The 13,897-nt window shown below is 48.8% G+C and overlaps 1 protein-coding gene across 3 annotated transcripts in view; it reads right to left on the reverse strand.

Moving 5' to 3' along the window:
* Window positions 1-13,061, reverse strand: part of GALNT15 (polypeptide N-acetylgalactosaminyltransferase 15) — a 48,501-nt gene extending 35,440 nt beyond the window's left edge. Inside the window, exons 1-2 of one of the 3 annotated variants that reach the window (XM_041733695.1) lie at window positions 11,852-11,890; window positions 10,711-10,810 (exon numbers count right to left, since the gene is read on the reverse strand). Coding sequence is in view for 1 of the 3 variants with exons in the window: in XM_041733692.1 (XP_041589626.1) it covers window positions 11,838-12,367 (530 nt within the window). In the remaining 2 variants the exon portion in view is untranslated. Of the gene's footprint in view, window positions 1-10,710; window positions 10,811-11,837 lie in introns of all 3 variants that reach the window. The other 2 variants (XM_041733696.1, XM_041733692.1) reach the window with 2 other exon arrangements.
* Window positions 13,062-13,897: the final 836 nt, after the last annotated feature.

Below are 13,897 nucleotides of genomic sequence, written 5' to 3' on the forward strand. Positions count from 1 at the left end.
GCTGTCTGCAATCTGTTCTCGGCACGGGGGATTGGGGAAATTAGGGTGTAATGTCCTATTAATATTCACTGTAGCCACCACCCAATGAGCGTTCCTATACACCAAGTGCTTGTGAAATACATACGCTATCACATGTAATCCTCCCAAGTGCCCTTTGGAATAGGTATTTTCATGCGTGCAGAGATGGTCGTTATAATTCTATAATTCACCCTCATATGTGTGCTCCTTTGCAACATGACTCTGCCACTTTTCTCATCAAGAGGGGCGACCTATTTCTCCACTCCCTGAACCTGGCTGATTTTGTGACTTCTGATAGATAGAATGTACTGGAAGCGATATTCTGGGACGTCCAAGGGTAGATTCCAAGGGGCCTTGCAACTTCCACTTGCTGCCATAAAATGCAATGTAAGGAAGCCTATCTACTCTAACAGAAGTTGAGAGGCCACTTGGAGAAAAGCTGAGGTGCCCCGAGAGGGAACCAGGGTCAGCAGCCAGATACATGAGTGAGGCCGTCTTGGATCCCTCAAGCCCACCTGACCTCCAGATGAATGACAGCAGCCACAGGAGGGACCCCAGATGAGGGTGGCAGAAGAAATGCCCAGCTAAGTCCAGTCCTAATTATAGACTTGTGGATAAATGGTTATCGGTTTAAGCCACCAATATTTTGAAATAATAATTTTATGGGGATATAATTCATATATCATAAAATCCACCCTTAGAAAAGTATACAATTCCGTGGTTTCCAGTATATTCACAAACTTGTGCATCCATTACCAGCATCTAATTTCAGAATATTTTCATCATCCCCAAAAGAAACCCATTACCCATTAGCAGTTACTCCCCATCCCTCTGGCAACCACCCTAGCTTCAGGCAAACACTAATTTGTTTTTTATCTCTATAGAGTTTCCTACTCTGGACACTTTATACATATTAATGAAATCACACAATATGTAGCTTCTTCTACTCAGCAGAATGTTCTCCAGGTTCATCACTACATAGCACATGTGTTAGTATTTCACTCCTTTTTACTGCCAAATAATATTCCACTGTTTGAGTATACCACATTTTGTTTATCTAATTGCCAGTTGATGGACAGTTAATGTTTCTGTTTTGGGTTGTTTTGAGTAATGCTGCTATGAACATTCATGCACATGTTTTCATGAACTTATAAAACAAGTTTTTAGAACATAGGAAATATGTTTTCAATTCTCATGGGTGTATACCTAGGATTGGCATTGCTGAGTTATGTGGTAACTGTTTAACATTTTGAGGGGCTGCCAAACTGTTTTCCAAAGCAGCTGTATCATTTTGCAATCCCACCAGCAACATGTGAGGGTTTCAATGTCTTCACATCCTTGTCAGCATCTGTGATTGTCTTTATTTTAGCCAGTGGGTGGTAAAATGGAATCTCATTGTGGTTTTTGATTTGTGTTTTTCCTTACTGGCTAATGGTTTGAACATCTTTGCATGTGCTTTTTGGCTATTTCTATGTATTCTTTGGAGCAATGTCTATTCGAATCTTTGCCTATTTTTAAATTGGGTGTCTTTTGGTTGGGTTGGTTTGGAAGGGTTCTTGATCTATTCTGATACAAACTCCTTATTAGATTTGCAAATATTTTCTCATTCTTGGGTTGTCTTTCACTTTCTTAAAGCACAAAAGTTTTTATTTTCATGAAGCTCAATTTATCTGTTTTTTTAAGCCATTAAATTTTGAGGTGGTGTGTATGTAGTGCTAGATAATGGATACACATTCCCATTTTAGAGATGAGGAAACTAGAGCTCAGAGAGCTTAAATGACTTGTTTTAAGTTACATAGCAGATACCTGATTGGGCAGTCTGACTCTTCTTCAGTTTGGTTGCCAGGAAGCTCAGAGTAAGGAATAGGATATTTTGTCATTGAGAAGGTTCCATGGATTGCCTACCTTCGATCTCATTTTGTCTTTGATCTTGACTTTCCCTCTTCCTATCCAGTCATCTAACAGATATTTAATGATAACCTGACACCTGAGAAAGATGAAGTAAGTAGGTATGATCCTTGAAGCAGAACCTATGGTGCCCTGCCCACACCTCCTTGAGCCATAGCAGTACAGCAGCCTGCCTTCCAATTGCCTGAGGGCTTTCTCTGCCTACTGGAGATGCTCTCTCCTTTGTTGGCCTAAAGAGCTGGAGAATCGACCTCCCACCCTCTCCTGAGAGCTGCCCTCAACCAGTGACTAAAAGTGCTGTGGTGGGCACCTGGGTGGCTCAGTGGTTGAGCATCTGCGTTTTGCTCAGGGTGTGATCCCGGGGTCCTAGGATGAAGTCTCACATCAGGCTCCCCACAGGGAGCTTGCTTCTCCCTTTGCCTATGTCTCTGCCTCTCTCCCTGTGTGTCTCTCATGAATAAATAAATAAAATCTTAAAAGAAGGGGTGGGGGCAGAGGTATTAATACCCAGCAACCCTGACCCTGAGGAGGTTGGACACAGAGATGTGTGTTTCATAGCGCCTCGCAGGTTCCCAGCAGGCTGAGCCCTGGCTGCCCACAGAAATAACTGACCTTTTATGGCCTTCTATTTTCTGCTCCATGGTCCCAGTCCCCAAACAGGGCTCCCTGGCATCGTTTCCAAAACGAATTCTCCTCTCAGGGTCTGCTTTGGAAGAACCCAAACTAAGATAGTCTCTGATGTCATGGAGTTTATAGCCTCTTAAGCTGATAACCAAATACTTATCTAACAGCTGTAGCAAGTGCGCCAAGGAGACACTCAGGACTGGGGCAGTGATGTGAAAACCAACACCTGAAGGGTGACCTGGATGCAGCTGAAGGAAGGTGTGTGGGTGGGGAGCAGTGTTCCTTACTGGCAGATGTCACAGCCCCTGCTCAGGCCTGGAGGAGAAAAGGAGATTGGGTATACCAGGAACTGAAGGGAAGATATTCCAATTTTATTTCCCCTTATCTTGATTAACAGTATATTCATAGCAGTTTTTCTATTTTTATGATGTATTCTTAAATCCTTGAGGGAATAAGGTTGGTAGGTAAACAAACGAGTGAGCTCTCTCCCTGGGCAAGAGAGAGCCTTGCAAGGGGCATGGGCAAGTCATTTAGCCTCTCCACATCTCACATTCTTTGTCAAGTGGGGATGCACATTCTCCCTGCTGTGTCTCTGCCATGGCTTTGCTGGGGCAATCAGTGAGGCGGTGCACAGGGATAGCTTTTGGACATTGCAAGGTGGTACCCAAATGTGACAGGTAGTTGTGAACAGGTTCCATGAAGAAATGCATGTTCTTATTATTTACTAATGGGGTTACTTTCTTTGTCTTTCAACCATGTCGCTGGTGGATATCTTTCTCTCTCAGTTATACATCCAATAGCTCACCCTGACCTCATTTGTCTATCTTCTGAGTGCCAGCAACAGGGAAGGAAGACCAAGGGCTTTGGAATCAAATCAACTCAGCTTTGCATCCTGGCTCTATTTACATCCCCTAATTAGCCAACACAGGGATGCTGATAGGTTTCTATTACCCAGGGGTGCTGCTTGGATTAAAGGGATCATCCTGGCCCAAGAGGGCGGCTGAATAAATGTTAGCTTCATAGCTTCACACTCCAAGATCAGAGGAGTCCAAGGTCTGTGTTTGTACACAGATGCACGCCCTCTCTGCATGCAGCTCCAGGATCCCCTGTGAACTCAGAAAACGCATTTGGGTGATGATTCTGAAAAGGATGAGTCACAGCTTTGCACCAGATGGCCTGGCTTTGGCACAAACACTGCCCACCCCCCATTTCCTCACCTGGCTAGGGCAGAAAGGTTTCTGCTGGGTTTTCTGTTTGGGGGTTACTGACCTCCAGCCTCCACCAAATAGGCAGGGGTCCCCAACTCAGATGAGTTTCCATACTGCTGCCTTGAGCCCACCAAGGTAACAACCTGGTTGCTTATCTGCATCCCGCATGCACCCCAAGCTCCTTGGGTTTGGGGCTGGGTCTTGCTCACCTTCTCACCTTTCATAGTTGCTAAATAAATATTTGTTCAATGAATGAAGGTAGACATTGGTCTTGCTCACGAGGAGTATATGGACTGGTTGTATAAACAGGAGGGTAATACATAGAGTTTTTTGAAAATCCCAGGGATCAGTGTATTTTGTCTGTAATTGGTAGGGCTCATCTCAGGAATACTAATTCTAGGCCAGGCCTGGAGATAGAAGGGCTGGGACACAGCCTAAGGATGATCCTTTGAGGGATGGACAACATTCCTACAAATGAGAGAGTAGCATGGGACAGGCTGGAGCCTATAGCTGAGGCTAACGCTGCCAGCCTATCATTCCCCAGAGTTGGAAAGAAGTCACACAAGGACCACACAGTCCCCTTCTCTTCACGGGGTCCTCAGAAGCCTCACAACCTTCTTCTCAGGGACTCCAAACAGCTGTGGCTTTGCTCTGATCCTGGCTCCCCAGCCCTGGAGTAAAGATGGGCACTGCCAGGGAGTCACTGGTCTGAACCCTGACCACAGCCTCTGAGACACCTTGGGACAGTAGTCCCCCTAAAGGCATAGCCTCCCCCAAATGGTGACCAGGTGAACTTTCTTGCTCCTCTGTATCAAGGAGTTTGATATTCAGACATAGAGGGAGGGTCAGTAGTTGGTAGCAGGTCATAGAACGGGCAGGAATCCAAAGATGAGGCAGCAGAAGCCAAAAGGCTGCCCAGTGCCTCTCAGATGTTAACATACACCTGATCTACCTGCACCTGTACCCCCCCACCCCTGCCCCGGGTCATCTCTGTCAATGCAGATTTGGATCTAGGAGGTCCAGTGGGGCCTGCGATTCTGCACTTCAGGATCTGGATGCTGCTGACCTCTGGACCAGAGCTTGGGTAGAAGGCAGTGGTCTCTAGTGGCAAGACATTGGCAGGTAAGTGGCTGTGAGGGCAACATGAGCAGGCTCTGGGGACAGCAGCCCCTGGAGGATGTTGGGAAGGCCCAGGCCGAGAGGTACTATGGCTTGGGAGCCTCTTTCTTATCCTCCTCCCGCAGCCCCCTGCCCTCCTCCACAGACTGTCCCTACACCTCACTCACCGTGTCTCTGCTCCTTTGCACCCCAAAGGGCAGCTGCACATTTGAGTCACTTAGGAGATTCCCAGTGAATTGTATTTAATTGGTTGATCTAAGGTGGAGCCTAGATAGGCGTGATGATTTGTAAAACTCTCCAGTTGATTCTAATGTGCAGGCAGGGCTGTGAACCATTGGCCTCATCAGAGTTCCTGAAACTCTGACATGAATGTAAATCAGCTAAGGATCTTGTTAAAAAATAGAGATTTTCATCTATTTAGTAGGTTTGAGTGGGGCCTGAAGTTCTGCATTTTTGACGCTGCAGGTCTGAGGACTAGACTTTCAGTGGAATTACCAGTTTTCCTAAGGATTAAAAAAGATAAGACGGGAGTTAACCACCTCTGATCTGATCCCCAAGCCTCACCTGAAGCACAATGAAGACTGATGCATTGACTACCAGGAGTACATTTGATCTCAGAGAGTTATAGTCAGCTTGTCTATACCACAAGCCCACTGAGGGGTGACAGATCCAGGGTGGAGATCCAGGAGGGGTGGTGGGTGGGGGGCAGCGCTCCCAGCCATGGCTGCGCTAGGCTTGAGGAGTGACAGCTTGGAACGTGTGTATTCCCTTTGTGACTCGGCTGGCCAGGACTCGGAGCCAGCACTCCGACTGTCCACACTGGGTTGTCTTCCCTCCCTTCCTGGTTGGGAGGGTGGATAAGCTGAGTCCCAGCACTAGCTGTCTGCCCCAGCCTGCTGCTTCTTGCCCTCCCCTCCCTGCCCCTGTCCCAGGGCTGTGGCCACTTGCTCAGATTTATTGATGCCTGCCTGCCAGCTGTCTTCTCTGCCTTTTGCAGCCCAGGTGTCAGAGCCAACAAAGGGGTAGGGAGTCAGCCTGGGGTGGCTCCCTGCCTGCCGGGAACTGACCAGACAGGAAGGTACACTAGACACAACCCTCTCCTTGACAACAAATCTTTTTGTATTTTTAAAGACTGTTTATTCATGAGAGACACAGAGAGGCAGAGACATAGGCAGAAGGAGAAGCAGGCTCCCTGCAGGGAGCCCAATGCATGACTTGATCCCAGGATCCCAGGATCCCAACCTGAGCCAAAGGCAGATGCTCAGCCACTGAGCCACCCAGGCGCCCTATGTTGACAACAAATCTGCTGCCAAAGTGGCCTCTGGACAGGAGGGAGGGAACAAAGGAGAGAAACCCTTCCTGTGTCTCTCCACCTGCTGTGAAATGCCACTGCCCACCTGGTGCCTCGAAGCCCCAGTTCTCAGCCCTGGCTGTGCATCACAACCACCTGGGGAGGCCCAGGCCCTCCCGGGCCAGCTAAATAGGAATCTCTGGGAGTAGGACCCTAGTATGAGTAGTTTTTAACACTTAGCAGGTAATTCCAATGTGCCACAGAGTTTGTGATGATTTCGCAGCCCGTGGGGGTAGAAAATAACTCTTCGATCAGAGATAGGACAGTGACGTGATGTCCACAGCTGCCTACTCTGACTTTTCTCCATTTCTCATTTCACTCCTAGGCCCTATGCTCAAGAATATGATAAGGACAACTTCTGTTTGGACTTGAATACAGAGAGGGGAAGTCATCACACATTCTATCTCATTCAACCTACAACCCCACTCAAGGCTGTTATTTTAGCTACATTTTAGAGGAAACTGAGGCATACAGAAGTTGAGTGGTCCCCCAGGGTCCCCCAGTAAGAGCTGGGGCTGGGATTCAGCCCCAGGTCCGCTGTTCTTTGGGTATATGAGTTAGTCACAGTTGTGGGGATATAAACCAGGGAAACATGGACCAAAATAGAACATGAGTTATAAATTGACGCAAGTAGGTAGTGCAAAGCCAGGTATGGAGCTGACATTTATATTTAAGTACAAAAGTCTGGGTCGTGAAAGGGGACTGTGTTCTTCTTTGCCTCTCTTTTCTATTTTCCAATCCCAGGACTACCTCCTCCATGGAATCTTCCAGAACTCTACTCCCTCTTCACTCGCTGTCTATATCAGCAGTTCCCCAAACTAACTTTTAAAAATCAGATCACTGCCCTCCAACTCCGAACTATGGAGAGTCTCCAGCAAAGACACTTGAAAATCTACATTTTAAAAAAAGCAATACTGGGGAATCTGACAAGTACATACTTGGGTGAACCAGTGATATAGCCTCTTGCTGCTCAAAAATGTGGTCTGTGGACGAGCAGCACCAGTACCAGCTGGGAGCTTGATGCAAGTGTAGCATCTGGGGCTGAACCCCTGGCCTACTACATTAGACTGTGCATTTTAACAAGATCCCCGGAGTGGGGGCGGGGAGGGGGGTTTACACATATTTTAAAATTCGAGAAGTGCAGCTCTGTCTAGCCTGTTAGGTATAGAGAGTGTCCTCAGATCAGCAGCATGAGCATCACCCAGGAAATTTGTAGAAACCAAATTCCTGGGCCTTACCCTTGACCTACTGAGTCAGGCACTGTAGGGGGGGAGGCCAGGAATCTGCATTTTTGTAAGCCCTCTAGGTGATCCCACGTGAACTCAGGTTCGAGGGCCACTGCCTGGACCAGGCTCAGTCAGAAGCCTCTGATCCTGGCAATCAGTGGCCCCATGATGGATGCCAGGACGATCAAAGGAAAGCTAGGCCTAGAAGAGCCTTGAAAGCCGTCATGCCACACAAGGCTGAGTGGGGCAAGACCCATTCTTCCCCAACCCCCTCGTGGACGGCAGCTTTGAGGGACTGAGTCAACCCTAATCTTCAGACTGGGGCTCTTTATTTCATCTATGTATTCATTCACTTCTGGTCCCACCCGTGTCCCCAGGATCTTGCCCTCCCCATAGCATGGCCAGTCTATGGGGCTTCATGTGTTCTTATAAAGAATGTACTGGTTAGTGTGCATGGAGCTCACATTTCCCAGGGATGTCATGCCATGGACCTCTTTTCTGCATCTTACTTGCTACGCTCCGCGTGGTGCTTAAAGACCTCCCTCCGTCACTGTTGTGCGCCCAGTCTGTGGCCTCTACCTCCCGCAAAGTACCTCTGGGGCTGCACCCAGCTCCCCTAGCGCCCTCTGATGACGTGCTCCGGTGGCTTCCCACTCCTTAGTACGCCCAAGGACACTGTGACAGATGTCCTCCTCTGTGTCTTCCTGTGGACCCATGGGAGTTCTCCCTAAATTTGTAGGTGGAAAACTTGAAAAACTTGAAATGCTTTCAGCCCAACTACCCAGGTAGTTAAGAACATGACTTTGGTGCCAGACACACCTGGTCAGGTAACCTGGCCTCAGTCCCTTCACCTTTCTGTGCCTCAGTTTTCACATCCATAAAATGGGAACGATAATAGGATCTAGCTTATGGGTTCATTATGAAGATTAAATGAATGAAAACCACTTAGCAGGGGCCCTAGCACATAGTAAGTGCTCAGATGAATGTTCACTATAATTTGGCCTTTATTTTCAGGGCCTGCCTTTTGATTGTTTGCACTGATTTTTTTTTTTTTCTATTTTGGTTTTGCATCATTACTGATTTCCTTGCATGCCTATTTTCAAAATGACCTTCCTAGAGGTCCTCAGAGAAAACCTATGGCCTGGGGGGTACGGGTGGGGGTGATAAGCAAAGGCCAGAGTTGGTTTGGAGATTTTGATGCATGAATTGGGGCCAACAGGACTTGTCTGGGTTAGGACAGGCTTGTAGGACACCCTGGGATGGGAGGTGCTTGGCACACTACAGCTGAAGACAGAGGCACTGGGATTTCCAGAATTCTCCTAGCCCTAGTGGGAAAGCAGTGCATACAGCTGTATTCTTAACACCTGGCTGTTCTTTTATGAGCTGTATTTGGGCCTAGTTTTAAAGTGGTGAGGGAAGCAAAGTCGTGTCAACCTGGAGGGAGAGTAGGGGGTTATTGCCTCACTTTTGTAGATAACCCCTTGTGTGTCCTGAGAGGGGCCCCAAGGGGAGACACCAGCACCTGGACTGCAGAGGGGAGCCAAGAGGCTGGGGGCCCAGGCCCCAGCCGCACAGGCTGCATGGAGTGGCTGGGGCCAGCAGAGGGTGCCACATACCTCTACACAGAGCTGACAGCTGGCCTGTGATGACCAGGGCAGGCTGGGCACAGGGAGGCCAACTGTCCCTGTTTGCCTGGGACTGAGGGGTTTCTCAGCCGGGAAAGTCCCAGACAAACTGAGACAAGTTGGTTACCCTGGCTTGAAGAGGCAACCACTGAAGCGGTGCACACACATACACACATATCAGTGCATATTGTACACATGACACAAAATGTACCCACATTCACACCACACGTGCACAACACACACCCCTACACTTCACACCACAGGCATAACACCTGTAACACACTTGCACACACATGTGCACAACTTGCCCAACACATTTATAATATACACACAACGCACTCAATGCACACATGCAACACACACCAAATGTGTGTGCACACATGTACCCACAAACATGTAAAATGCCACATGTGTAAACTCACACCACCACATGCACAGCATACACAATACGCACATATACTACGTACAGGCACATAACACACATGCTGCAAAATTCACCCATACTTGTACCACATGCACACAAACACTCATGCACTTCACACTGCATGGATAGCATACATAGCACACATACACATATACAACTCAAATAATAAGTTTTTACCACACATGCGCAACACATGTAACCCACACTCACACAAGCACACCATGCACATGTAACACAGTCACAACAGAGTATCATGCACTAGTATACCACAAAAACACAAACAAAACAAAACCCCAATTACAACACACACATGCACAATGCATGTCACACCATGTGTAAAACATGTGTGGTCATACAAGTACCACATGTGCCACTTCATACATTAACGTGCACATACATGTGAGAACATGAACACATCCACAACACACATGCATATGTGACTACACATCATATAACTCATACCTATGCACATCACACCACAACACATGCAGTCACTAGGCACACAGGCACCACATAATGTACCACATACATGTACTACACACAACACATATACAATTTGTTTAATGCACACACAACACAATGCATACACAACATACACATGCACAAACACACACATACAATGCACACACAGATATGCATATGCACAGCACAGTTGCATAAGGCAGACACACACACACACACACACACACACATGTAGGTAGCCTGAGACCCTCCTGTTTGATATTTCATTGCCAGCAATGTTTCTTACTGGCAAAAGGAAGACATTCATTCCTATTCTAGGCCAAAGAAAAAATGTATCCAAAGAATCTGAAAACAATATATTCTTCATTAAGCCATCATGTCTTTACTGTCTGCATGGAAGAGACCTGAGCATGGAACAAACATTAGTAACCATTTAGCTTTGGTTGTAGTATATTTAAAACTTCTGAGAGCAGAAAATTGCACTGGCGTGGACCTGGCTGGGCCTGGAAATTTCCTGAAAAGAGCCCAATGTGGGGCTTGATCCCAGGACTCTGGGAAAATGACCTGAGCCAAAGACAGATGCTTAACTGACTAAGCTCCCCCAGGAACCCCAAAAAGAGCTTTTTAAGCCAAGACCTGAAGTTGGAGCAGCAGGGTTGGGATGGGTAAAATGAGTGAGCACCCCCCCACACCCGCAACACAATCTAAGGAGCCACTCTCAGGGGCAGACCTGCATTTGCATTACCCTGAGGGTGAGTGCCCAACAGTGAGACCAACAGGAACACCAGGGATCAGAGGAGTACATGGTTTTGCTCTTGACTGCAGCTCTACATGGATCCATTCACCTAGAAGTTCAAAACATGTGTTTGATCGCAGGGAAACTCTCTGGGCTCTAGGAAGAGCAGTGGCTTATAGAGATGGGACTTCCCCGAACTAACCAGCTGCCTTGGCCCTGGATGCTGGACCAGAGCCCTCCTCTGCAGCCAGCCATGGTGATGGTTGGGGAGGACAGGGGATGTACAAGGCAAGCTCTGCAACTCCCTGGGTCCGGCCTGCATATTGTCACACTTCCCAGCTTGCCTTCTGTGGTGGGACCACACTCCCAGGCTAGGCTGCATCTGCACAGCATTCTAGCCCCTGGGCACCGGGACTGTGCTCTTACTCTAGTAGACTAAGGTGGGCAGCATGGAGTGGCAGTCCAAGGAGACTGGAGCTTCTTGGATTCAAAACCCTGCGTTGGTACCTGCTAGCTGTGTGACTGGACAAGTTACTTGACTTCTCTGTGCCTTGTTTTCATACCTATAAAATAAGCCTGATGGTGATACACTCATCTTACAGAGTTGTAAGGACTAATATATGAACAGCTCTTAGATTAAAACCAGGCACATGGTAGGAGTCACATAAATGTTAGTTTCAATTGCTCTTTTGGCCCAAAATGAAAGCAAACAATAACAACAATTATAATATCAAAAGTATCAGAGGCAGCGTGTTGGAGCTGGAAGGTAGGTTGGAGAACATCTACCCAGGCTCACTATGTGTTGTATGGATAAGGCTGTTTGACCTGATAATCCTGAGACAGGATTAGAACCAGGATGGGGAAGCGAAGAGCAAGTAAGGGGCCCTCCTTTTCGCACCTGGTTAAATCACTGGACTCACCCAGAGTTTCTCACTCAGTGGTTCTGGAATGTGGTCTGAGACTCTGCATTTCTAACAAGTCCCCAGGTGATGCTTCTGCCACTAGTCCAGGGACCACACGTTGGGAATTGCTGCCCTAAGGACGGTGGAGGCAGAGTGGAGAAAGTTGGCATCCCTGAGTCCTCCGCAGATAACGGGCCTGGGGATCTGGGGAAGGGAAGCCAGGGCCTTACTTACAGTGGATGCCGTACCTCGGGCAGCGCCCTCTGCAGGGGGATGCGGGCACTGAGCGCCTCCTCCAGGCTGAGCGGGGTCAGCTCATCTTCAGCTACCTCCCCATCCTCCTCCTCCTCGGCTGCCCAGTCCTTCCCTGGAGCCTCTTCATCCTGCCTTCTGCTCGGCTGTTTGATGAGCCGGTAGCTCCCACCTCTCCTGCCCTGGGTCTTGTTCCTTCTGGCCCTGGGTGAGGCCACTGCCACCAGGAGCTGATCCTCCCGCAGTGAGATAAAGGGGGGCAGGCCCTCCAGGGGGCCGTACTCTTGGCCCTCGTCCTCGGCCTCCAGCACCCATTCCTGGGATTCCCCGAAGTCCAGGCGATACCCAGCATCCAGGCTGCGCTGGGCGGCCCGGGCTGTGGGCGCAGGGTGCGGGGCGATTGGGGGAGGGTGCAGCATGGCCACCATCAGCAGCGCGCACCCCAGCATCAGCAAGAGCAGCAGGAACTGCAGTCTGCACGGTCCATGCCTGCATCGCTTCCTTAGGAGCATGTTGCTGGAACTTGCCAAATGCAACAGGTCATATTCGAGTTCGCTGCCTCCTCCTGCTCCAGGTTCCTTCGGGCTTGCAGGAGAACCTGGCTTCCTAGTTCCACCTGGAAGTTTTTTGCTGGTCACTTAACCTGCTCCTTTCCCCCCCATCTGACATCTGTGTAAGAGTGACTTCCACTTACAATCAGAAAGCCACGGGACCCAGGTCCCACCCTGGCTCCTCTCTGAGTGGACTTCTGTTAATTGCCTCCTGAAAGCCCAATCACAGGGTCTTCAAATGGAATTGTTTTGCCCCTTTTACCCCTTTTATCTCCTTGGGGAAAAAATTATTCCATTCTGCTCAGGTGTCTAGTCCCACGTGTTTCATCTCCCCCCCTCGCATGATTGGTCAGGTTGCTATGCGATGTCTTGGGGGGAGCTGGTGGGTCCTCGGTCCAGCAGAGCTGACAGTCGTCCTCCTTTGGACGCTTCAAGTCAGGTCAGATCAACAGATGTGAAGCCGGCAGGCAGCGCCTGATCTCCTTTCACACATAGCTCTGAACTCAGCTGAGAGCCCTCTGCCAGACACATCGGAGCCAAGCGTGCGCCTCGCTCCTGGTCCTAATGCCCTCACTGTTCCCAGGCTTTGCACAATCCCACGGAACACAGCTCCGGGGCAAAATAAACACTGTCACTGCCAGGACCAAACCCAAACAGGAACATCCCAGGAGTTCAGATTTGAATCTCGTTCATAGGAAGACTTCTCTCCCCACCCACAGGGGCAGGAAAGAGTATTCCTTCCTGATTTCAGAAGGGCTGTATCTGTGACATAGATGTAAACAGCTAACTGTTTATTTGCACCCTCAGCCTCCCACAAGTGATCTGGAAAGTTAGGCTGAAGTCTCCCTCCTTCTTGAGGACCATGGTCCTCATCCTTCTGAAAATCAGGGAAGCTGGGGGGAGATGCTCCTATAAGCCCCTCCTGCCCCCAAGAGCTTCTAATGCCTCCTGTACACGGCCAGTAAGGGGAACCATCAGGAGAGAAGGGGCATGTTCCTTCAGTTGTGAAATCTCCTAAATTCAACCAACAAATATTAATGAGCACCAACTATGTGCCAAAACTGTGCTGGGGCTGGAAATCCAACAATGAGTAGAACACCAAAATTTGTGCCTCATGGAGTTGACATTCTAGCTAGAGAGACAGGCAGATAATTAATTTAAAAATGCAGTGGGCCAGGTGGTTTGATAAGAGCTAAGGAGAAAAGTGAAGCAGGGGAGGGCTAGGGAGCATGTGATGGGAGTTGACAAGGGACACTGCGTGGCAAGGAAAGGTTTCACAGAAGAGTTAGCATCTGTATAAAGAGGAGGGCCAGGCAGTGATATGGGGATGAGCACTTGGGGCTGAGGGGATAGCAAATGCAAGAGTCCTGCAGCGAGCATATGCCGGCCTTTCCAGGAGCAACAGAGAACCTAAGTGGCAGGAATGGAGTGAGGAGGGCAGAGTGTGATGAAGAACAGGATGAGAGAGGTATGGGGTGGGGGGTAAGTGGT

The sequence above is a fragment of the Vulpes lagopus genome, chromosome 19 (assembly GCF_018345385.1).
Source record: "Vulpes lagopus strain Blue_001 chromosome 19, ASM1834538v1, whole genome shotgun sequence".
NCBI classification, from domain to species: domain Eukaryota; kingdom Metazoa; phylum Chordata; class Mammalia; order Carnivora; family Canidae; genus Vulpes; species Vulpes lagopus.